Source organism: Pseudopipra pipra, chromosome 10, assembly GCF_036250125.1.
Source record: "Pseudopipra pipra isolate bDixPip1 chromosome 10, bDixPip1.hap1, whole genome shotgun sequence".
NCBI classification, from domain to species: Eukaryota; Metazoa; Chordata; class Aves; order Passeriformes; family Pipridae; genus Pseudopipra; species Pseudopipra pipra.
The window spans coordinates 21,071,618-21,095,572 of record NC_087558.1 but is presented as its reverse complement, the minus strand read 5'-3'; the positions used below and the strand labels follow the sequence as shown (position 1 = coordinate 21,095,572).

Sequence of the window (23,955 nt, the reverse complement as noted above, 5' to 3'; positions counted from 1 at the left end):
TGTCCGCGGTCCCTGCGTGTCCCGGGGCGTGTCCCGGGGCGTGTCCGCGGTCCGTGCGTGTCCCGGGGCGGGGCGGTGGTGGCGTTGCCGGTGCCGGGAGCGCAGCGATGGCGGCGGCGGAGCTGGAGCGGCTGCGGATGGCGGGGGCCGGGATGGCCATCGCCGTCCTCACCAGCGGCGGCGACGCGCAAGGTGCGCCCGGCGGGGCGGGGGGCTCGGCCCGAGGGGGGAGGCAGCCGGGCCTCCCCGCGTGTCCGTGCCCGTGTCCATGCCCGTGTCCCTGTCCGTGACCGCCCGGGGCCAGAGTCCGCGGGACCGCGGCCCGCGCTGCGCCCCGGGGCGCGGGGATGGGACACCCCCGTCCCGTGTGCCCCCACGGGGGAGGGTCGGTGCGTCCCGCCCGCGGCGCTTCCCCGTCCCCATCACCCCCGGGACAAGGCACGGGCCCGCGGGGGGAGCCTCACGGAGGGGAGGGTGTCTTTTCCCCGATAAGCAACTCGGTCCCGGCCAGTTGCTCATCCACAGCTCCCACCCGTGCGTGGAGTTTGCCCGGTCTCAGCCCACGTGGGTCCCACTCACTCTAGGGGACACCTCAGGGTCACCTACAGGATCTGATCTCCTCTGGGGCTCAGGGTCCCACGAGGTTCACCCTAGTCGAGGGGATCCCTCAGGGTCACCTACAGGATCCCACCCCCCGTGGGGCACAGGATCCCACGGAACATCCCGGGTCACATTTTGCTTTTCCAGGGATGAACGCTGCCGTCCGCGCCGTCACCCGCATGGGGATATACGTGGGAGCCAAGGTGTTCCTCATCTATGAGGTTGGGATACCCCCCTGCTCCCTGTCACGTGTGGGGAGCACCCACCCCCCTGTGCCAGGGTACCCCTCACCTCCACCCTGCTCTTCTCCGCAGGGCTACGAGGGGCTGGTGGAGGGGGGCGACAACATCAAGCAAGCCAACTGGCTCAGCGTCTCCAACATCATCCAGCTGGTGAGGGTCACCGGTGGGGCCGTGGGACCCCCCGATCCCAGCTCCCCAAGTCCGGGTGACGAGCCGTGTGCCCCCGTTGTGCCCCCAGGGCGGGACGGTGATCGGCAGCGCCCGCTGCAAGGCCTTCACGACGCGCGCAGGGCGGCTCCGCGCCGCCCGCAACCTGGTGGAGCACAGCATCACCAACCTGTGCGTCATTGGCGGCGACGGCAGCCTCACCGGCGCTGACATCTTCCGCTCCGAGTGGGCCGGGCTGCTGGACGAGCTGGTCCGAGACGGTGGGTGAACCCCCTCCCAAAGCCCCCGGGTGGGCACAGAAGGCGTCGGAGCAGGGCTGAGATCCGGAGGTTCGCCCCGTCACTGTGACCCCGAGGAGGGCTGGGCTCCCACACTGCTCCACTGGTGACGGGGGGGATGTGAGCGCCCCAAAATAACCGGTGTGGTGGCTGTGACCCCCCCCAGGGCAGATCAGCGAGGAGGTGGCGCGGCAGAACTGCCGCCTGAACATCGTGGGGCTGGTGGGCTCCATCGACAACGACTTCTGCGGCACCGACATGACCATCGGCACCGACTCGGCCCTGCACCGCATCATGGAGGTCATCGACGCCATCACCACCACGGCGCAGAGGTGAGCGGGGCGGGCGCTGGGGGGGTGCTGGGCCTTCCCCCGGCATCGCACCCACTCCTTGTCCTCCCACCCGTGTCCTTGCAGCCACCAGCGGACGTTCGTGCTGGAGGTGATGGGTCGCCACTGTGGGTAAGGCCCCGAGGGAAGCCCGTCGGTGGGATGGGATGTGGGATGTCATGTCTCGGGGCTGCCACCACCGTGTCCCCCCAGGTACCTGGCGCTGGTGTCCGGCCTGGCCTCAGGCGCCGACTGGCTCTTCATCCCTGAATCCCCTCCAGAGGACGGCTGGGAGGACCTCATGTGCGAGAGGCTGGGGGAGGTGAGGGGGGTCTCCTACAGTCCTGTCTCCTGTTTCCCCACGGAGATTCCCCTCAGGAGCCCGGGCTGAGCCTCAGGCCAGTGCCCGGCCCCCGCGAAGCTTCGGGAGCCGCCGCCATTGTCCTGTGACCCGGGGCACTCAGCCGAGTGCAAATCCAGCCCTCGCGTGCCAGGGGCAGCTCTGGCGGGGGCTCGGCTGCCCGTGACCTGAGCCACCCCCGGGGCAGCGGCCGCCGGCGGGGAGGGGAGGGTGCTGGGACACGGCCACCGGGAGTTTCAGTTCTCTCCCCTCATGCCAGACACGCAGCCGAGGGTCGCGGCTCAACATCATCATCATCGCCGAGGGCGCCATCGACCGCAGCGGGAAACCCATCACCTCCAACTATGTGAAGGACGTGAGTGCCCTCTCTGCCACCTGCTCCGGTGCCCACAGGGACCGGTGGGTCCCCGGCGGGTCCTCGGCGTGACACCCCCTCTCCCCTGCAGCTGGTGGTGCAGCGCTTGGGCTTCGACACGCGCGTCACCGTCCTCGGCCACGTGCAGCGCGGAGGGACCCCCTCGGCCTTCGACCGCGTCCTGGTAGGTCCCGGGGGAGGACAGGGAGAGGGGGAGCCCCGCTCCTGCCACCCCTCTGCCCGTGGAAAAGGACTTGCCAGCTGGGATGAAGCTTGATGGGCTCAGCCCTGCTGTGCCAGGCAGAGCCATGTGCCCGTTCCCCGTCGTTTCCTGCGGAATTCATGGGGTTTTGAGTAAAACCGTCACCTCTCTGGCTGTGAATCGGCAGCCGCGTGGTTTCCAAGCCTTGTGGGAGCATCCCCAGCATCCCACCCAGCTGGTCTGGTGGCCCCGGTGTCACGGGTGCCCCTGTCCCTTTGCAGAGCAGCAAGATGGGAATGGAGGCGGTGATGGCGCTGCTGGAGGCCACGCCGGACACGCCGGCGTGTGTGGTGAGCCTCTCCGGGAACCAGTCGGTGCGGCTGCCACTCATGGAGTGTGTCCAGGTGGTGAGTACCGGGGCATCGGCGGGGGGGTCCCACTCCCCACCCCACAGGTGTGGGTGTCACAGTGCTGTGTCTCTGCCTTGCCCCCAAGACGAAGGATGTGCAGAAGGCCATGGATGAGAAGAGGTTTGAGGAGGCCATCCAGCTCCGTGGGGGGTGAGCAGCAGGGATTTGGGATCGAGGCAGACATCCCTATGGGATGGGGGCTTCTCCTTGTTGGGAAACCGCTGGCTCCCACAGCCAGAAGGGTGTTCCCCCCACCCCACCCCAGGGTCCAAACATGCCTTGGGGACTCCTCACTGTGTCCTTGCAGGAGCTTCGAGAACAACTGGAACATCTACAAGCTGCTGGCACACCAGAAGCCGGCGCAGGAGAAGGTGAGGGGAGATGAGGAGCATCAGGGAACACCACCCCCAACCTTGGGGACACGCATGGATGTGCTGTGCCCCTCCCTGTCCCCGCAGAGCCCCTTCAGCCTGGCCATCCTGAATGTGGGAGCCCCCGCCGCCGGCATGAACGCGGCCGTGCGCTCGGCAGTGCGCATCAGCATCTGCCAGGGACACACCATCTACGTGGTGAGCGACGGCTTCGAGGGCCTGGCCAAGGGGCAGGTAAGGGGTGTCCCAGGGGGTGGGTTTGGGCTTGGACGGGGGTGACTGGGTGCTCCTTCCCACCCCTAATCCCGCCCGCAGATCCGCGAGGTGGGCTGGCACGACGTGGCAGGATGGCTGGGACGCGGCGGGTCCATGCTGGGCACCAAGCGGTGAGTGCAGCCCTGGGAGACGGGGGGTGTAGGGGAGGTGACACCCCTGTCCTCACCACCACGGTCTCTCCTCCCCCCCCCCACCACAGGACACTGCCCAAGACCTGCATGGAAAAGATCGTGGAAAACGTGCGGAAGTTCAACATCCAGGGGCTGCTGGTCATCGGCGGGTTCGAGGTGCGGGGGGACCCTCAGCCCTGGCTCCTGGGGGCTGGAGTGGGCTGTGGGCATCCCAAAGGAATGCTTTTGGGAGGTGGGGCTGTCTGCGGGGCCGGCATCTCCCCGTCCCTGCTCGCAGGCGTACGAGGGGGTGCTGCAGCTGGTGGAGGCGCGCGGGCAGTACGAGGAGCTCTGCATCGTCATGTGCGTCATCCCCGCCACCATCAGCAACAACGTGCCTGGCACCGACTTCAGCCTGGGCTCCGACACAGCCGTCAACGCGGCCATGGAGGTGAGGGCCGGGCCGGGGGGCAGCTCACCTCCCAGCCCTGGGAGGCAGAGGTGGGTTTTCCTAGTGTGATTCCCCCCCTCCTCCTGGTGCAGAGCTGTGACCGCATCAAGCAGTCGGCCTCGGGCACCAAGCGCCGCGTGTTCATCGTGGAGACCATGGGCGGCTACTGCGGGTACCTGTCGACCGTCACCGGCATTGCCGTGGGCGCCGACGCTGCCTACGTCTACGAAGACCCCTTCACCATCCACGACCTGAAGGTGAGCGGCTTTCTGGCTGAATGAAGAAGGAAAATCGGGGAAGGGAGGGCTGCAGGGCAGGGCAGGAGCTGGAGGAGCATGGCTAAGGGTTGATGGTGGTGGTGCCTCGGTCCGGCAGAGGGGACTGGAGGGACCTGGGACAGCATCCTGGTGTTCATCTTGCAGGCCAATGTGGAGCACCTGACTGACAAAATGAAAACAGATATCCAGAGAGGGCTGGTGCTGCGGTGAGTTGGGGACCTTTGGGGACAGTCACTGCAAAGCCCAGCCCCGTGGCGGGGAGCGAGGCCGGAGCTGAGTCCTTCCCGTGGCCAGAGAGGGCCCCTGGGCACTGTGAGGTTTGACACGGTGGGCACGCTCGGCCGTGGGGACAGTCCTGCATGGGATGCCTCCACAGCTGTCCCCACCCTGGCCCCAGGGTCCCCCTGGGCACACAGGCCAGGGCTCTGGGCCTCAGGGAGAACAAAGCAGCCAAGAAAGGTGTTGTGGGGAGCACAGGGAATGGCAGAGTAAGGAGCAGCCCCCCAACCCGTTCCCTGTGACCCCCAGCAATGAAAAGTGCCATGAGCACTACACCACCGAGTTCCTCTACAATCTCTACTCCTCCGAGGGCAAAGGCATCTTCGACTGCAGGATTAACGTCCTGGGCCACCTCCAGCAGGTACAGGGGACAGGGCAATGTGGACCACTGCTGTCCCCATGGGCTGGACAGGCGTGGCAGCCCCATTTCTCTGTCCCTAGGGGGGAGCCCCGACCCCCTTTGACCGCAACTATGGGACCAAGCTGGGAGTGAAGGCGGTGCTGTGGATGTCGGAGAAGCTGCAGCAAGTCTACAGCAAGGGTGAGCCAAGGGCTGGGGGTCCCGTGGTGGGCGTGGGGGAGGCTGGTGGCTGCTGCTCCGGGCTCAGCTCCCGGCGAGGTGGCCAAGGTCGGCCATGTCCCCTCCCAGGGCGTGTGTTTGCCAACTCGGGGGACTCTGCCTGCGTGATCGGGCTCCGGAAGAAGGTGGTGGCCTTCAGCCCTGTGACAGAGCTCAAGAAAGTCACGGATTTTGAGTAAGTGCCCGTGCCCTGGCGGTTCACCAGCTCCCAGGGGGACATTCCCGGGCTGTCCCCTCTAGAGCCGTGTCCCCCCGTGCAGGCACAGGCTGCCCCAGGAGCAGTGGTGGCTGAACCTGCGGCTGATGCTGAAGATGCTCGCCAACTACCAGATCAGCCTCACCGAGTACATCTCGGGGCAGATGGAGCACGTCACTCGCCGCACCCTCAGCATCGAGAAGGGCTTCTAGTGCCACCAGCCCAAACCACAGCCCCCACCGTGTCCTCTGCCCCCCCCAGTGCTGCTCGGGGAGCGCTGCATCCCCCTGTTCTCAGTAGCCCTGTAGCTTTGCCACCGACCCCTCAAAGCAGGCAGAGCCTGGTGCCAGCTCCCAGAACGGCACAATCCTGCCCCAAATCACTGGTGCGGTGTCTGGTCCCTGTGCAAGTGCAGAAGGGAGGTGTTGCTTGAGCCCAGCTGCACAGCCCAGACCCTTGATCTTCCCTTAATAGTTTATTATTATTTAATCATGGGGTATTTTAAGTCCTTGTCCAGCGGCCTGACCGCCTGAGCCAACCGCTGCTGCTGCTTTGTGTTCGCCTGCCCCGCGTGCGGGAGGGGGGTGAGGAGGGTGCGGTGCCATCTCGGAGGGGCTGGAGCTGCTCCCCGGGGCTTGGGGCTGCCCCTGAGCCCCAGGAAAGCTCCATCCCAGTGGGGTGTCAGGAGGGCTGAGCGCGGGGTCCCAGCGAGCCCCTCTTCCCCTTGCATGACGCTTGGCTGCGATGTCACCGTGCGGCCCCGGGTGCCGTGTCCGTCATCTCACCGCTGCTCTGTGACCCCGGATCCTGCACTGCTCGTGGTGCTGCTCCTCCTCCTCTAGAGATAAAACCTGCTGGAGCCAAACCTGCCTGCCTGCAGTGGTCATTGAGCGCCCAGGGGGAGGCAGGGATGGCAGGGCTGGGGGTGGGATGGGGGGGACAGTCCCTGCCAGGAAAGCCAGATGGTTTTCCCAAGCCGGATTAATGCCGGGCCAGGAGGTTTCCTGGCTTTGCACATCCTCAAAGCCTGGGAGAGTGGGACTGCGGGCGGCTTCTTGCTGTCCAGGCCACGGTACGGGCAAGGTCAGCATCCTCTGCGGGCAGGCTTTGCAATTCCAGAGGAAAATCACTCCGTTCCCACCTTCAAAGGACGTGCCCAAGTGATTTATGGAGGCGCTGAGTGCGTTTGCTGAGGCACTTTCTCAGGGCTCCTGCCAAACGTGCCGGTCTGGCCACGCTCTGCGTGTTCAGCCATTCCAGACAGCTCCATGGAGCCCCTTTCCCAGGACACTTTCCTCCTGGGGCTTCCAGCTGACGGCTGCAGCCTCCAGGACAGCGCCAGCACCAGGATGCATCACAGGCTTTTGAGTCAAACATGCTGTTGTTTTGTCCTCCCCATGGAGCTGTCCCCAAGTGAAAGTTCCCCCTGATTTGCCCCCTGGCCTTCTGTGGTGGAGTGACTCCATCAGTGGACAAGGGAAGGGCTACAGAGGACATTTATATGGATTATAAAGTCATTTATCTGGATTGCTGTGAAGCCTTGGACATGGTCCCCCACAACATCCTTCTCTCTACACTGGGGAGAGAAGGATTCAATGGATGGATTGTCAGATGGACAAGGAAGTGGTTGGATGGTCCCATCCAGAGGGTCGTGGTCAATGGCTCAGGGTCCCAGTGGACACCAGTGGGCAGTGGTGCCCTAAGGGTCTGTGCTGGGCCCAGTGTTATTTAATCTGTGCATTAATGAGGCAGAGGATGGATCAGGGGCACCCTGAGCAGCTTTGCAGGTGACCCCGAGCTGAGGGTGCAGGGGCACAGCTGGGGGACGGGGCCATCCAGAGGGACCTGGACAGGCTCCAGAAGTGGCCCTTGGGAATCTGCTGAGGTTTAACAAGGCCAAGGGCTGGTGCTGCACCTGGGTCAGGGCAGCCCCGGGATCACTCCAGGCTGGGGAGGAGCAGATGGAGCAGCCCTGGGAGAAGGGCCTGGGGGGCTGGTGGGGGAGAGGCTGGACATGGCCCGGCCCAGAACCCCCCGTGCCCTGGGCTGATCCCCCAGCGTGGGCAGCAGGAGAGGGGGGGATTATGCCCCTCTGCCCCTCAGGGGAGACCCCCCTGCAGAGCTGCTCCAGCCCTGGGGAACAGCACAGGGAGGACATGGAGCTGCTGGAGAGAGTCCAGAGGAGGCCCCAAGGTGGTCAGAGGGCTGGAGCAGCTCTGCTGGGAGGAAAGGCTGGAGAGTTGGGATTGTTCAGCCTGGAGAGGAGAAGCTTTGAGGTGACCTGATTGTGGCCTTGCAGTGGCTGAAGGAGCTACAAGGAAGATGAAGAGAGACTATTGACAAGGGCCTGGAGTGAGAGGAGAAGGGGGAATGGCTTCCCACTGCCAGAGGGCAGGGTTAGATGGGATATCGGGAAAAAATCCTTGGCTGTGGGGGTGGGGAGGCCCTGGCACAGGTTTCCCCGAGAAGCTGTGGCTGCCCCTGGATCCCTGGAAGTGTCCAAGGCCAGGTTGGACAGGGCTTGGAGCAACCTGGGCTAGTGGAAGGTGTCGCTGCCCATGGCAGGGGGTGGAATGAGATGAGATTTAAGGTCCCTTTTCAACCAAACCATTCCATGAGTGTATGATCCCCTAATTTCAGTGCTTTCCCCTAACTGGTCACATTTTGGGCTCTGGAGGAAGACGATAACAATTGTCTCTCCCCTGCCAGAGCTGGAGCTGTGGAGGAATATCAGGTATTGCTGATGGAGGTGGCATTGCTGCTATTCCTGGACGAGTATCTGCTCTGGGGACCCCAGGCAGGGACCTGGATGCTCCTGGAGCTCCATTTCCTGGGTGGGAAAAGGGCTCTTCCACCATCCCATGGGCCAATCCCGTTGGAGGAGCCCCAACCCACTCCCAAGCAGGACCCCTCATGAGCCACAGACCCCACACTGCCTCACCATCGGCCTCCCAGAGGCCCTGAGGGTGGTTTGAAGGGAAATGGTGCTGGATCCACACAGCCACTGGCATTTTCCACAACTGGGAATCATCTGCATTCGCCGCTCAATATTCCCTGCTGAGGCAGGGCAGGGTGAGAGCAGGTCACACGGAAAATCTGTCACAGCACAGCCCTGCAGCAGCCAGGTTCGGGGTGGCAATGGGGACAGGGGTGTCAGACCAGCTGCATGTTGGGGGATGGAGTCACTGCAGCCCTGACACCTCATTTCCACCCAAAAAAACCCTGGAGGGCCAAATTCCAGGGGGGAGATGGGCAGGCAGAGGCTAAGCAGGAGGGGACGTGACTGTGCTCCCAGGCTTCCCGGCACATCCAGCCCACCCTGAATTGAGGGCAGAGCAGAAATCCAGGAGCCTCCTGCAGCGGAGGGCAGGCTGCCAGGGCCAGAGGGAAGGGCAGGAGCCTCCCCCCGGGGTTTGCAGGGACACTGCAAGGAGCCGTGGGGAGCAGCCAGGGCAGCGTGAGCCCTGCACCAGCCAAGGATGACGAGCACGGCACGTAGGCAGAGCTGTGCTCCTGCCCTGGGATTCACAGCCCAACTTCCCAGGAATTGTGTCAGCGTCCTCAAGGCCGTGATTGCTCCACCAGCCGCACGGCCAACGAGCCCTGATGACAAACCACGATGATGCCTTTGATCACTCTCATCCCAGAAGAGCTGGAGGGTCCAGCAGCTCCCCTGCTCCCCGACACGGACAGGCCAGGAGCCTGGGAGAGGACTTGCCCTCAGAACATCATGCACAGGGGATGATGGACAAGTCTCCCGGGCCCTGGCTGTCGAGGGAAGTCTGGGACATCATAAATCACACAACTGCAGCTGGATTTAACTCAGAAGGAAACAACTGAGGTCACTGGAGGAGTTAAAGGCATTGGAAAATAGCCCCCCAAGTGACGAGGGTCAAACTGTGTCCCTTCCCACCGAGGTCAGGCAAACAGGCTTGTTGGACATTCCCTGATGAGTGTTCCTTCCAGGCAGCATGGCTTGGACACTGGACAGGGACAGTGGGGACAGGGGACAGGGACAGTGCAGTGCCAGGGCCCGGCTCCTGTCCCATCTCATGGCCATTGTCCCGCCCGGGGTGGCTCTGCACTGAGCTCTCCTCACCCTCTGCTTTGCTTCCTGCCCTCACTGTGGCTGCAGGAAGGTTCCCCAAACCCCGTGCCCTTGGGAAGCATTTCTGGGAGCAGGATCACCATTTCAGAGGCCCAGTGGAGCGGGAATGTGAGGGATCCCAGCCCTCCTCCTGCTCGGCAGGGCTCACAATGTGCCCCGTGAACCAGAGGTAATGGAGCAGTGCCCCCAGCCACGACATACACGGCCTCGAGAGATAATTGGGTTTATTTGGTATGTCACAACAGTTTAGCTTGTATTTAACAGCTCTATAAAACCTTAGTAAATGCATTTTTATCAGTTAGAGAGCAACGCCCACCCCTGATGTCTGGGCAAAGCAGGCAGCACCGCCCAGGGCCCTTTCACTTGGATGTTTCCTTAAGCTGCTCTAATGCCTGCAGGGAATGTGGGGGTGAGAGGACAGCTGAGCATCCAGGATTTGGGAGTCATTTGTGTTGCACTGAGGCTACTCCAAGGTTTTCTTTGGTCTGCCTGACCCCCACAGCAGTGCTAAAGGAAGCACTGGCCGTGACCAGAGGAAGCCAGTCAGGGCTTGGAAAAGAAATTAAGAATTTGACATTGACCTTCACAACCTGCACCAGACGGTTCTTGGTGATCATCTCAGGAAATGTCTCCTTGACAGACTTCACAAAACCAAATCTTTGTGGCAGAAACTGCCTCCAGAGGCTTCAACACACCCCAGGCTGGCCGAGGGTCAGTCTGAGTGGGAGCTGCCCACGAGCGGTGACTTTTCCAGTTGCCACCCCCTTGGATCACACAGCACCTCTGGCTGCAGCCCTGCTCCTTCCTGCTTTGCTGATTTGCCTGCAGTTCCCATCCAACAGCCCCAAAGACACGGGATACAAACATGAACAGAGCCTGCTCCCCAGGCAGGAAAGCTCCGGAGAAGGAGCCAGCAGCAGCTTCCCGGCCCAGCCCCTCCCCACGGGAAGCACAGCGGGAGCACCGAGGCTTTGGCTGCAGCCAGGGCTGTGTGGGCAGGATGGCACCGCGGGGCTGGGGCTCCGGGGAGGGTTGGAATGGCCATGGGCACCCTCACTCCTCCTGCAGCTCCTTCTTCTGCAAGGCCTGGAGTCTCCTCACCACCGTCTGCTGGATGATCTCCAGCCCCTCGGCGTCCAGCTCCTTCATGAGGAGCAGGATGGCGTTCAGGACGTTGTTCTGTGGGGATAAGGCAGACACTGCTTCGTACAAGCCAGCCAGGAAATGGACACTGGATTTTCCCTGCTCTTTCTAGGAACTCCCTCACCACCACCACCACCACCACCGGCAGCAGTTGGGAGCAGCCACCTGCAGCCACAGGAGGGAACAACCGAGCCCCGGGGGCAGACACAGGCAGAGGCTGTGGCACGTGAGGAGCCTGGAATGCAGGACCAACCCATCCACCCAGTCCTGCTGAGCTGCCCACACACCTCTGGCTCCCGGCCACGCTCCAGCCTGGCTTCTGTAGGGAAAGGCACTTTCAGGAGCAGCCGCCCTCCCTCTCCAGCGTGTGTAGGATGGGGAAGGAGAGGAGCCCTCTGCTCTGAGGAGTGAGGAGAGCTGGTGGAATCCCTGGAAGGGACCCTCAGAGGTCCCCAGCCCAGCCCTGCCCCCGCTGCAGGAATGCTGCCAACATCAGGCCGTGGCTCTGTCAAACCATGGCTTGAAAAACTCCAGGGAGAGATTCCACAGCCTAAATAATCGTCCTTCTAGGGAGAATCTTTTCCCTCACATCCAACCTGAACCTCTCCAGCTGCAACCTGAGGCCATTTCCCCCTTCTTTAATGGTCAGAGCCTGTGGTGCTGCTCTAGGCAACCAATACGAGAGAGAAGCAGAGTGTGGTTCAGATCGATGTGATGGCACTGAGCCCAGCAGACAGCAATTCCCAGCGGAACCAAGATCCATGGGATTCATCCAGGGCTACACCACAGAGGGGGCTGAGGAACCACCTAAAGTTCAAGTTCAGCAGTCCCTTCCCAAGGTTTGACCCCCCTTCTTGCTAAAGAAACTCTTCCTAATATCCAGTCTGAACCTCCCTGGCACAGCTTTGGACCATTCCCACGTGTCCTATTTCTGGATTCCAGAGAGAAGACCTCACCACCTCCCTCTCCACACTCCCTCCTCAGGAAGCTGTAGAGAGGGATGAGGTGGCCCCTCAGCCTCCTTCTCTCCAAACCAGACAAACACAGAGCCCTCAGGTGCTCCTGGACACTCCTTCCAGCCCTGGCACCAGCTGTTCCCCTCTGGACACATCCAAGGGCCTTCATGTCCTCCACAGGAAAAGAAATTTGGTCTTTAAAAGACACTCACTCTCTTCTTGCGGTTGCAGTCTGTCTCTCGAGGGGAAAAGGAGGGATATTTATCCCTGGGAACAAGCTTCATATCAAGCTCCTCTCGAATTTTGCTGGAAAAAAAAGGGGCAAATGTTATTATGACCAGGTGGGAGAATCTTCCTCTGGCAGGCCAATCCATCATGGGCAAACATGCAAGGAGTATCCAGCTGGAGGACTCTGGGCACGGATGGAGCTCCCAGATCAGAGAGGATCCATCCCTGTCTCCACATGCAGCTGACACACTTGAGCCACCCAGCACAGCAGAGCCTGTCTGGCAGACACAGGACCAGCCCCACCGGTGCCATTCCACAGCACAGCTCCCCATGGCACCTGGAACAACGGGAACCCCCCCGGCCGTGGGCCCGGCCCTCGGAACAGCAGGATCCTTTCATGCCACACAGGAGTTCAGCCCAGAAATCCCAGCAGCTCCCAGGTGAGCCCTCACTTTGTCTCCTCCAGGCTGGAGCCCAGCAGTTCGCTCCCGGGCTCCGCGGTGGATCCGGCGGCGCTGGATTCCGTGCACTCGGCCCAGCCATTCTCCACGTTCCTCTGGGCTGGGGGGGCTGTGATCTCCACACCATCCACCAGGGCCTGGGACAGCTCCTCCTCTGTCACTGCTGCAAAAGCCCAAACGAAAGCCTGTTGCTATGAGCTGCAGCAGCCCAGGGAGGTGTAACCCAAGGGGTTTGCTCCAGGAATTCTCCGGCATTTTGCTGTCACCCTCCTCCTGCAGTGAAATCCATGCAGGAGGACGCTGGGAGCCATCCCCAGCCTCTCAGAGGAGGGTAACAGGGAGGGATGCAAACATGCTTTCCTATTTCTTGTCTCAGGAGAAGGCTGCAAAAGCCACCAAATCGCTGCTACCAGATAGAAAAAAAAAACAGAGAAGCTTTTCTACAACAGCAGATCCAGTTGCAGAACCTTTGTCTGGCCACAGCAAAGGAGACAGCCCTAAAAAACCACTAATTAGTGGTACTGCCTGAGCTATAATGAGGTGCTCTTGGTTCTGCTGGTGTGGGGAAGGGATGGGGAGGGAGAGGAAGGGAAAGGAATAGAAAAAAGGGAGAAAAGAGAGAAAAGGGAAAGGGGGAAAGGGGGAAGGGAAAAGGGGAAAAGGGAGAAGGGGAAAGAGGAAAGGGAGAGGAAGGAGAGGAGAAAGGGGAAGAAGGGGAAAGGGAAAGGGAAAGGGAAAGGGAAAGGGAAAGGGAAAGGGAAAGGGAAAGGGAAAGGGAAAGGGAAAGGAGAAAGGGAAAGGGGAAAGGGGAAAGAGGAAAGAGGAAAGAGGAAAGGGGAGAGGGAGAGGAAGGAGAGGGGGAAGGGGAAGAAGGGAAACAGAAAGGGAAATGGAAAGGGAAAAGAGGAAAGGGAAAAGGGGAAGGGGGAAAGGGAAAGAAGGAGAGGGGGAAAGGGAAGAAGGGAAAAGGGAAAGGAAAGGGGAAGGGCATAGGGAAGGAGAAGGGAGAGGGGGAATGGAAGGAGGAGAGGGAGCGGGGAAAGGGGAAGGGGGAAAACAGCTTAGAAACATTGGATCTCCCAGATGGAACACTCAACCTCTGCCACATCCTCACTCAAGGAGAAATCAAAGGATGCCTCAAAGAGAGGAACCAACACACCACTGCCTCCAGCTCCCCTGGCTCAGGGCTGGTGGTGCCCTGCCCACACCCACCTTGGTTGTCCAGCCTCTGCAGGCCGGGCAGGTTGCGCAGCACTGTCATGCGGTAGCGGTGGGGGTCCTGCCCGCAGCAGGGGTTCTCTGCCAGCCACAGCACCCGCAGCCGGGGCAGCCCTTTGAGGTGGAACAGCTCATTGAGGCTCGTGATGTTGTTCTTCCTCAGGTAGAGCTCGCTCAGGTTCCGGCACTGTGTCAGTGGCTCGAGGTCTGAGATGCCGTTCACGCTGCGGAGACACGGTCAGAGCCCATCCCGCCCTTCCTGCACCTTCCCAGACCCTTTTCCTGCTACAGCCTCACCCTGGCACAGCAGGGTGAGGGATATTCAGCCCGTGGCTTGTGGCATTTTATCTCTGCGAACAGAGGGCAGAATTAAAACAGCCGGCGCTCCTCTGCTGAGGATGGCAAAGAGCCTCTGCTTCCCCCAGACCTGCCCCCTTTCCTGTGGCACTTCCTCAGACCCACCAAAGGAGAAGCCATATAAGATTCCCAAGCTCCACTTCGCAGAGCATTGGCTCCATGGGATTCCCAGGATGGGTGAAAAGTTGGGTGTATTATAGAAAGGAAAGGCTCTGAGAGATCCATGAAGCATTTCAACAAGCACCCTGCAAACAGGCCACACACAGAGGCCATGATGATCCCCATCCAAACTATGGAATGGGACTTCAACAATGGAGTTTTAACACTTGTTGAAACAGGGGTTATTTTCTTGAGGAGCAAAGGGGAAGGTGCAGAAGAGCTAGTGAGTAATAATCATTTCTACATCCCTGCTGCATGAGAAATGGGGCACAAAGAGCCAGGCAGCTCAGACACACAACCACAGCGAGGTGGGAAGAAAATAAGCTCCAGGAAAAAGGTGATTTCCCTGCCCTCTCCAAAGCTGGCAGCCTGGCATTCACCTGAACGTGATCACCTCGATGTTGGGCAAATCCCGGCATATTGAGATCTGGGCAGGGAGAGACAGAAACAGCACGTTGGCACAGGTGGGAAAAAATATCAATAAACCCAACTGAAACCACAATAAACCCAACTGAAATCACAAGAAGCACAATCAGGCATTTAGGTTTGCTTCAGTCTAACCCGAGTTTAACACCACCAGAGAGATTTGCTGCCACAGTGAGTGCAGAGTCAGCAGCTCCTCCGGCCTCTCTCCCCAGGAGTGGAAGCACAGACTCCAACCAGCATCACGCTGTTCTTCTGCTCCAGCAACTCTGCAGCCTCCACAGGCAGCAAAGGCCCCTCTCACCTCTGCCAGGCCTCTCCTACCAACAGAACCTCATCCAAAGTCCCAAACAGACGAGGTAGAACTCAGGGTCCTGCTGTCCGGGGCTCACGCAAGGCCTCAGAGAGAAATTTTCCAATTTGGAAACATCAGCAGTCCCTTTTGGTTTGTTATTTTTTTTTATGGTGTGAGCTGCTGATCAACCCTGAAAAGGCCTGCAGCTCACTGGCACGGGGCCAGCCCAACCCCAGGCCCGAACGTTGCCACCCCCATCCCCTGCATCCCGTCCCCGCTCCGGCTGCTGGCCCAGGCTACACAGGCTGGGGCTCCTCGCTGGCTCCTCTGGGACTTACATCTGTCAGGTGGCTGCCCCTGTGGGAGGAGAGGGGGGTCAGGGGGACATGGAAGCGTGAGCCACCCCCTGCTCCCCCCACACCCCGTGCACAGCCTGAGCCCCCGCCCGGCCCCCCCAAACTGCTGCAGCAGAGTCTGTCATGGGCCTGGTTGTGCCTCCCCAGCCCCATCCCTGCCTGTCCCTCCAGCCACATTCCTGCCTGACCCCCAGGCCCATCCCTGTGCCCTGTCCCCATTCCTGCCTCTCCCCCTTTCCCATCCCTCCCTGTCCCCACTCCTCATGCCTGCTGTTCCTGCTTACCAATCCCTGCCTGCCCCCCTCTCCCACCCCTGCCTGTCCCCACTCACCATCCCTCATCACCCTCACCCATCCCTGTCTCTCTCACATCTCTCCCTATCCCCCTTCTCCATCTCTTCCTGTCCCCATTCCCCATCTCTCCCTGTTCCCTAGTGCCATCCCTGCCCCTCTTCCCCATCCCTGCCTGTCTGCCCTCACCCACCCCTGTCCCCCCTCCTCATCCCTGTCTGTCCCACTTCCCCATCCCTCCCTGACCCCCCTCCATCTCTGTTCCCCTTCCCCATCACTGCTGTCCTCCCTCACCCACCCCTGTCTGCTCCCCCTCCCCATCCCTCCCTGACCCTCTACACCATCCCTGCCTGTCCTTCCTCCATTCTTTCCCCCCCACCCAGTCCTGTCTGTCCCCCTCCCATAGCCTTGCCTGACCCTTTCTATCTCTGTCCCCCCCCATCCCTATCTGTCCCTCTTCCCCATCCCTGTCCCCCTTGATCACTGTCCCCTCAGCCTCACCCAGGCCTGGCCTCCTTCTCCATCCTTGCCTGTCCCCCCCAGTCCCTGTCTCCCCTCCCCATCCCTGCCTGTTCCCTCTCCATCCTTGTCCTCCTTCCCAATCCCTGCTTGTGCCCTCCCCATCCCTGTCTGTCCCCTCTTCTGCATCCCTGTGCCCCCTCCATCACTGTCCCCTCAGCCTCACCCAGGCCTGTTCTCCTTCCCCATCCCTGCCTGTCTCCCCTCCATCCTTGTCCCCTCTCCCCATCCCTGCCTGTCCCCTCAATCCCTGTCCCTCCTCTATCCTTGTTCTCCTTCTCCATCCCTGCCTGTCTCCCAAATCCCTATCTCCCCTCCCCATCTCTGCCTGTCTCCCCTCCATCCTTGTCCTCCTTCCCCATCCCTGCCCGTCCCACCCAATCCCTGTCCCTTCCCCATCCCTGTGCCTTCCCCATCCCTGTGCTCTCCCCATCCCTGTCCCTTCCCCATCCCCGTGCTCTCCCCATCCCCGTGCTCTCCCCATCCCCGTGCTCTCCTCATCCCTGTGCTCTCCCCATCCCGGTCCCTTCCCCATCCCTGTGCTCTCCCCATCCCCGTCCCTTCCCCATCCCCGTGCTCTCCCCACCCCTGTCCCTTCCCCATCCCTGTCCCTTCCCCATCCCTGTGCTCTCCCCACCCCTGTCCCTTCCCCATCCCTGTGCTCTCCCCATCCCTGTGCTCTCCCCACCCCTGTCCCTTCCCCATCCCTGTGCTCTTCCCCATCCCTGTGCTCTCCCCATCCCTGTCCCTTCCCCATCCCTGCCCGTGCCCTCCCCACCCCTCTCTCCCCGTCCCGTCCCCGTCCCCCGGCGCACCAGCAGTTGAGGCGGCGGACGCCGTCGAGCGCGGCGGCCTTGGCCTGCCGGAGCACGGCCGCCCGGCTCAGCCTCATGCCGGGCCGGGCCAGGCCGGCTTCCAGGGGCGGCACCGGCGCCCTCAGGCTCCGCCCGGCCGGGGCGGGCTCCGGAGCGCCGGGGATGGAGCCACCGCCTCCTCCCGGGATGGAGCCGCCGCCTCCTCCCGGGATGGAGCCGCCGCCTCCTCCCGGGATGGAGCCGCCGCCTCCTCCCGGGATGGAGCCGCCGCCTCCTCCCGGCCCGGCCCGGCCCCCACGGGCCTCGCTCGGGCCTGGCCCGGCCCGGCCGCGCAACAGGCGCAGTTTGAGTCATTTATTCATATTTACGTGTAAAGCTGATTAGTCGTTTAATTATGTCTTGTTCAGAGCGTGGTTTGTACGCACAAAGCTGCGTCTTTGTGGGTTTATATTTGTGTTATAGAGCCATCGTGGAGCGGTTTGGGTTGGAAGGGACCTTAAAGATCACCTCATTCCAACCTCATTCCAACACCTTCCACTAGCCTAGATTGCTCCAAGCCCTGTCCAACCTGGCCTTGGACACTTCCAGGGATCCAGGGGCAGCCACAGCTTCTCTGGGCAACCTGTGCCAGGGCCTCCCCACCCTCCCAGGGAAGGATTTTTTCCTAATATCCCATCTGAACCTACTCTTTTACAATTCAAACCCATTCCCCCTTGGAATAACACACATGAGTGTGTGAATTTATATCTGACTTTACACATACATCCTTATATCTCCCTATGTATCTATACATGTAGAAGTGTATCCTACATCTATATATGTATGAAGTGTATCCCTACATCTATATATGGATAAAATGTATCCCTATATCTATATGTGAATGAAGTGTGCATAAATAAAATATATCCACATTTTCTATAATAACTATTTCTCACCAGGTTCTCCTCACTCAACTCCTAAACATTCCAAAGGGTGATAGTTCAGCCCTTGAAAAATATGTTTTGTACAAGTAAGAGTTAATTACTCTCTCAGGAATGACTAACAGACTGCAACTGCTCTTATCCTGGGGGGCAATAAGAAAACTAAGGCTCACCTTTGAACCAAAGTCAGGAGTCAAGCAGCTCAGGACTCGTTCTTACAGACCCAAAGTCCTTCAGGAATCCAATCCTGGACTGCTGGATTTCTACACCACCTTATGACACAGTTTGTATCTTTAGGGGTGTAACAGCAGCTTCAGTGATTGAATGGGAGAGCTGGAATAAAAAGACCTGGAGAAGTGGTGTGGTTAGCAAAGACAGTCCAAAAAAAAGGCATCAATGCAGTGTTTCCCAGTGTTTTTCTGTGTGTTTGCACCTTATCCAGCAACAGGAACAACTGTGGGATGGGGGCTGGTGAGTGGCTGGTTGATTGTGTTGGTGTTTGGGTGCACCAGTGCCAATGAAAGGGATCAGGAGTGTGGATGTGGCACTTGGGGACATGGTTTACATAATCACAGAATCACAGAACCACTGAGGTTGGAAAAGCCATCCAAGATCATCAAGTCCAGCCTGTGCCCAGTCCCCACCTTGTCCCCCAGCCCAGAGCACTCAGTGCCACAACCAGGCGTTCCTTGGACACCTCCAGGGCTGGGGACTCCACCACCTCCCTGGGCAGCCCCTGCCAATGCTTAACAGATTTTTCAAGTGAAGAAATTTTTTGTGCTCATCCTGCTGGCAAAAGCACAGGTCAGTCAGTTTAACTGTACACTGTCTGCTCTGACACTCTGCTGGGACTGACCCATGCACAAACGTTTGTTTCATTCAGGTTATTTAAATAAAATCAATTTTATTCCCAAGTTTCATACTGCAAGTAGCACCAATAAGCATCTCAGGCAAACCTCCTCCCTGGTCTTTTAAAAGGAGAGAGGTTAAATAACGTGTATCAATTTGAGAAGGACATGGAGAGAGGAACAGGAGAAGCCCTGAGGTCTGGGACAAAGTGGCCTCGTCAGGACCACCTACGATCCATGGCACATCCATGTCCCGCTCACAGCCCTGGATCTTTCCATATTCCCGGATCTTTTCAATCTATCCAATCTTTCAGTGTTCCAGAGCAGGGATGGATGAAGTCCCACCTCACCCCTAATTCCTGGTGGTGGGTTGTAGTCACTTCTTTGGTCTGTGGGAGCAAGAGAGTAAAAAGCTCTTTGCACACTTGGGATCATATCTGGAGTACCTTTAGTCAGGTCTGCGCTACGTGGCAGCCACACATTCCCTTTCCAGCTCTGTATCAGTGTTTTATATAATGACCCCATTATCACTTGTTTAATTGCTTTGTGGAGGCCCAGGAAAGCAATTTATTGCACATGACCCTTGTATGTATTTTCTCCTTTCAGAAAAGCTCTCATTTCTGACCAGAAGGTTGCTGTGACCCGTGATTGCTCCATGCAGTCTCACAGCTCACTTGTGATTCCCACAAGAGCTTCAGAAGGAAGTGTTGGAACCCCTGAGCTTCTTGGCTACTGAACCAAACATTCCCTGGATGTGGCATGGGATTGCTATTGGGGTGTGAGTCACACAAAGGAAATTTGAAGTGATAGTGGTGACCTGCCCTTGCTGCTGGGAGCTCTCCCTGTTTGTCACCATCACTGATGAGGTGTCTGCCGTCATGGAATCATGGAATCATAGAATCATGGAATGTCCTGAGCTGGAGGTGACCCACAAGGATCATCCAGTCCAAATCCTGGCCGTGTACAGCCCCAACAATCCCACCTTGTGCCTGAGAGGGTTGTCCAAACCCTCCTGGAGCTCTCGCAGCCTTGGGGCTGTGCCCACCACCCTGGGGAGCCTGGTCAGTGCCCAACCACCCTCTGGGGAAAGAACCTTTGCCTGAGATCCAACCTGACCCTGCCCTGTCACAGCTCCAGCTGTTCCCTCAGGTCCTGCATGGAGTGGTTTCTTCTTCTGTTAGCTGGAACTCGCTGACACTTCCATAGAGATGCCAGTGCCGGTATGGATACCTCCTTTTTGAGTCCTGGAAGCTCGGGGGGCAACCAGAGCCACTTCTCCTGGTGCTACCCCACTCTGCTGACAGCACCTTTATGCCTCCCAGAAGCTGATCCCTACCTAGCACCATCCTGGTTAGGAAGAGCTGTTAACTGGGATAGAAGGAGCAGCATGGCTTTGGGGGAGGCATTGACAGTTTTATCCTCCTGGTATCCCAGTGAGGTGGTCGGCCCTCCTGGAGAGGGGGTCCACTTCCTCCTCTCCAGGGCAGACACTGGGACGTCTTCAAGAAAGCCCCACGTGTTTGAGAATGTCTCATCTCTGAGCAACAAGTTGTTCCTGTAACTGCTCCTGTGTAGCGTCACGGCAAGTTTGACTGTGCTGTGGTTCCAAGGATGCTCTGCTCATGGCAGCTCTCCAGCAGATATTCCACCCACAGGACATTCCCTCTGTGCAGCCCTCGCTGCTCCGGGTCCAGCAGCACCGTTTGGATGTTGGCAGGAAATGCCGAGGTTGGAAAGAGCCAACAAAAGACTCGTGTCATCACGGAGATGTGATGGATGGAGGCAGGCACGGCACCGGAGACCACCAGGTTCCGTCAGCTTTCACTTTGGGAAGCATCCCCTCTTCAGCCCCTCTGAGGAGACAGCCAAGAGTGTCTGCAAGACACTTCCAGAGGCAGGTGGGCACTCCTGGGCCAAGTTAATAGAGGAGTTTGTGCAGAACTTTTGGAAAAAAGCCTTTGGAGAGGATTTCCAGGAAAGCTTCCGCTCCCTACGTGTTCCCACATGAGCAGAGCAGCACTAGCCCTGCTTCACCACGGAGCAGCTGTGTGGACACCACAGCCACACCTGAACCACCCAGGTACATGGCACAGCTCCATTCTGACTAGGACAAGGGATTTCATGACAGGCAAGACCTGGCTCAGCCAACAATGAATTCCCAAGACAAACATCCACAGCAAAAGGAAATCACAGCCAACTGCACAGAGCAAGTAATGAGGGGCTGGAGCATGTCCAGGGAAGGGAACGGAGCTGGGAAGGGGCTGGAGCAGCAGGAGCAGCTGAGGAGGGAGCTGGGGGGGCTCAGCCTGGAGAAAAGGAGGCTCAGGGGGGACCTTCTGGCTCTGCAACTCCCTGACAGGAGGGGGGAGTTGGAGGGGGTCGGGCTCTGCTCCCAGGGAACAACTTGGTGGACTTGTTTATGGTTGATGACCTTTCCAACCTAAACGATTCTGTTCCGCTCATTTCCATCTGCTCTTTCGGCAGGAAGGAGAGCCAGGGATAAAGGTCCCAGCTGGATCGTTTCTCCAGTCGCCCTCCAGCGAGGAGCTGCACAAGTGCTGGTGTGGCAGAACTTTGGGAAGCACAGAGCCGGGAAGGGCTTGGCGGGATGGCAGAGGGAGCTCACACGGAAAAGGTGCCACACACGCTGCCACGGAAAAGCTCTTTGAGAGACTGTCTGTCCCTGCTGGCAGCAGAGCTGCCAAACGTTCCCTAATGATTCCCGAGCTGGCTCGCTCCCAACTGTGGTGTCTGTGCGCTCTGGGAGCGTGTCCGGGTGTCGTGCGGGGGCAGGAGAGGAGCAGGGAAGGCGGGAGCTGCCAGGCTGGTCTGCAGCTCCGGACATGTCGGGATCAGAGCGCGCCGCTGGTAAAAAAAGCCAAACACCTTTCCATAAGTTTCAGAAGTGTGGATTTTTTCACAGCCTGCAATTCAGTACAGGAAAGCTAAATTAGCACCCCCTAAGCGAGCCTTTTATGTGGTAAACATATCAAATACAACAGGGGATGCTCACTCCATCAATCCTGGAAAGAAACTGTGGGGGTGGGTTTATGAAACAGTATCAAATGCACTTGGAATCAGGAATTTAAGGAATTCCCACCTTTCTTTTTACATTTTTTTTCCCCCTTTGGTTGATTATCTGTTGGAAAAAAACCTGGAAAATTAACATCAAAAGTTCAATCTCAATAGGACCTATGGATGGACTTTAGTGCTTTGCCCAGCTGAGGCACAGCTGGAAAGTTGATTTGGAGTTGATTTGGAAGCGGTAAGAGCAGCCCAGAGACCTCAGCAGTGTAGGCACGAGCCACTCTGCTCCACTCAGGATCAATTTTGGGGATTACACACGACTAGAGAGAGGGAAATTGCTGTTCTGGGGGCTGTTACAGCAGCTCCTTGCCATGAATGGGTTTCCTACTCAGGACTTTTTACTTACTCTTCATTCCTAATCTTTAATCTTCACTTAAATGTTCTTAATCTCCACTTAATCTTTGTTCTTCCATGACACTGAGTTATTAAAGGGGGATGTGAGAAAGGAGCAGGATTAAGAGGCGAAACAACTGGGCTGCAAAGGACATTTTCATTGCAAGGTGGTGTTGTCCTTGACAGATCCAAGTGGAAAGGACAGTGCTGGCTCAGCTCCCTCTGCCTCCCTGTATCTCCCTGTGCTCTTCTCCAGATCCTTTTTAAACTCACTACAGTGTTTTGGCTCCCTTTGCTCTGCTTCACTAAATCTGTGGGGGTTTTTCCCAAGGAATAAGGCAAGAAGGAGCTTCCTGGCCCACCTTGACTCCAATGTTCTGCCCTTTTTCCATCTTTTTTGGTCTCTTTGTAAGTGGGGGACATATCATCCTGATCCCCCCAGGCTCCTTCCTGTGCATCACACATTCTGTATGAAGAAACATCATATTTTACTTTGATTTGCAAATCAGCAGGATCCCAATTCCCATGTAAATGTATTCATGGAATGTGTGCTACTGGCAAAAGGAACTGATAATAACTGTCTCTACAGGGCACTGTGAGCCCTGGAAATTGCTCCTTATGTTGGCATTTCAGCTGTAACCAGGGATGGCAAAGCACTCAAGTCCATAAGGTCCATCGAGTCCAACCATTCCCCAGCACTGCCAAGGCCACCGCTATCCCATGTCCCCAAGTGCCACATCCACATGGCTTTTAAATCCCTCCAGGGATGGGGACTCCATCGCTGCCCTGGACAGCTGTGCCAGGGCTGGACAGCCCTTTCCAGGAAGGAATTTTCCCTGATATCCAATCTAAACCTCCCCTGGCACAGCCTGAGGCCGTTCCCTCTCCTCCTGTCCCTTGTTCCCTAGCAGCAAAGTCTGACCCCCCCTGGCTCCCCTCTCCTGTCAGGGAGTTGCAGAGCCAGAAGGTCCCCCCTGAGCCTCCTTTGCTCCAGGCTGAGCCCCCCCAGCTCCCTCAGCCCCTCCTGCTGCTCCAGCCCCTTCCCAGCTCCGTTCCCTTCCCTGCACACGCTCCAGCCCCTCCATACCCTTCCTGAACTGAGGGGCCCAGAACTGGACACAGCCCTGGAGGGGCCTCAGCGGTGCCAGCACAGGGGGACAATCCCTGCCCTGGGCCTGTGCCCACTCTGGGTGTGACACAGCCCAGGTGCCCTTGGCCTCCTGCCCACCTGGGCACACCTGGGCTCATGTCCAGCCACCGTCACCAGCATTCCCAGGGCCTTTCCCAGCTTTCCAGCCCCTCCACCCCAGCTTGGAGCTTTCCAGGGAGTTGTTGTGACCCAAGGGCAGGACCTGGCACTTGGCCCTGTTGACCCTCACACCGTTGCCCTCAGCCCATGGATCCAGCCTGTCCTGATCCCCCTGCAGAGCCTTCCTGCCCTCAGCTCATCCACATCCCACCCAGCTTGGTGTCATCTGTGAACTGACTGAGGGAGAGACTGTGACTGTAACTGCACAAGGGAGTTTTATAAACTCTGATGGGAATATTGCTGTGGAGAACACGGCCAGGAGGCCCCCAAATCCACGATCACGTAGGAATACAAGCTGGAAATGGCCTAAGCAAACAAAAAAATCTCTCTTAAATCCAGTTGCAGTCCCAACACAAAGGGAAAGGAAAGGCTGGGTGCTGCTGGGAGCAGGGAGATAATCCCTTTGGCATCATCTCACAGGTCTGTGTCACTGCTGCAGAGCCTCAGGTGTTCCTGAAAGGTAGGGAGGAAGGCTTCCCCAGCTCTCCATTACCCAAATTTAAATGTGAATGATCTGAGCACTCAGATCAGCTGTCCCTCTTCCCCTGAGCCCGGTTCTGCTCAGAGCATTTTCAGGAGCGTTGGAATGCCTGCCACCAGTGGGACAAGGGAGGGGCCCTCATTCCTAGGACATTCCAGCTGAT

At 58.8% G+C, this 23,955-nt stretch overlaps 2 protein-coding genes across 2 annotated transcripts; one reads left to right on the top strand and one right to left on the bottom strand.

The window, feature by feature from the left end:
- The first annotated feature begins 61 nt into the window (after positions 1-61).
- PFKL (phosphofructokinase, liver type) lies at positions 62-6,351 on the top strand. Its single transcript, XM_064666648.1, has 22 exons — positions 62-192; positions 748-821; positions 915-992; positions 1,081-1,270; positions 1,455-1,620; positions 1,705-1,749; positions 1,831-1,939; positions 2,238-2,333; positions 2,425-2,517; positions 2,817-2,942; positions 3,031-3,095; positions 3,253-3,316; positions 3,404-3,550; positions 3,632-3,702; positions 3,792-3,879; positions 4,001-4,153; positions 4,246-4,410; positions 4,576-4,637; positions 4,960-5,071; positions 5,152-5,251; positions 5,360-5,465; positions 5,551-6,351. The coding sequence occupies exons 1-22, from the start codon at positions 108-110 to the stop codon at positions 5,696-5,698; spliced, it is 2,343 nt and encodes a 780-aa protein (XP_064522718.1). The 5' UTR covers positions 62-107; the 3' UTR covers positions 5,699-6,351.
- Positions 6,352-9,801: 3,450 nt separating this feature from the next.
- On the bottom strand, positions 9,802-16,976 carry CFAP410 (cilia and flagella associated protein 410). Its single transcript, XM_064666635.1, has 7 exons — positions 16,815-16,976; positions 15,173-15,191; positions 14,497-14,543; positions 13,595-13,824; positions 12,374-12,545; positions 11,906-11,999; positions 9,802-10,773 (listed from the first exon to the last, which is right to left on the bottom strand). Exons 1-7 carry the CDS (start codon positions 16,889-16,891, stop codon positions 10,648-10,650), a joined length of 765 nt encoding a protein of 254 aa, XP_064522705.1. The 5' UTR covers positions 16,892-16,976; the 3' UTR covers positions 9,802-10,647.
- Between the last annotated feature and the right edge of the window lie 6,979 nt (positions 16,977-23,955).

Bases quoted from the DNA above. Each gene is read 5' to 3' on its own strand.
- PFKL (XM_064666648.1), top strand. From the start codon at position 108: ATGGCGGCGGCGGAGCTGGAGCGGCTGCGGATGGCGGGGGCCGGGATG. The intron at 193-747 runs GTGCGCCCGGCG...TTGCTTTTCCAG, and splicing joins CAGCGGCGGCGACGCGCAAG to GGATGAACGCTGCCGTCCGC. The intron at 2,334-2,424 runs GTGAGTGCCCTC...TCTCCCCTGCAG, and splicing joins CCTCCAACTATGTGAAGGAC to CTGGTGGTGCAGCGCTTGGG.
- CFAP410 (XM_064666635.1), bottom strand. From the start codon at position 16,891: ATGAGGCTGAGCCGGGCGGCCGTGCTCCGGCAGGCCAAGGCCGCCGCG. The intron at 12,000-12,373 runs GTGAGGGCTCAC...TTTTTTTTCCAG, and splicing joins TCCAGCCTGGAGGAGACAAA to CAAAATTCGAGAGGAGCTTG. The intron at 10,774-11,905 runs GTGAGTGTCTTT...TTATCCCCACAG, and splicing joins ACTGCAACCGCAAGAAGAGA to AACAACGTCCTGAACGCCAT.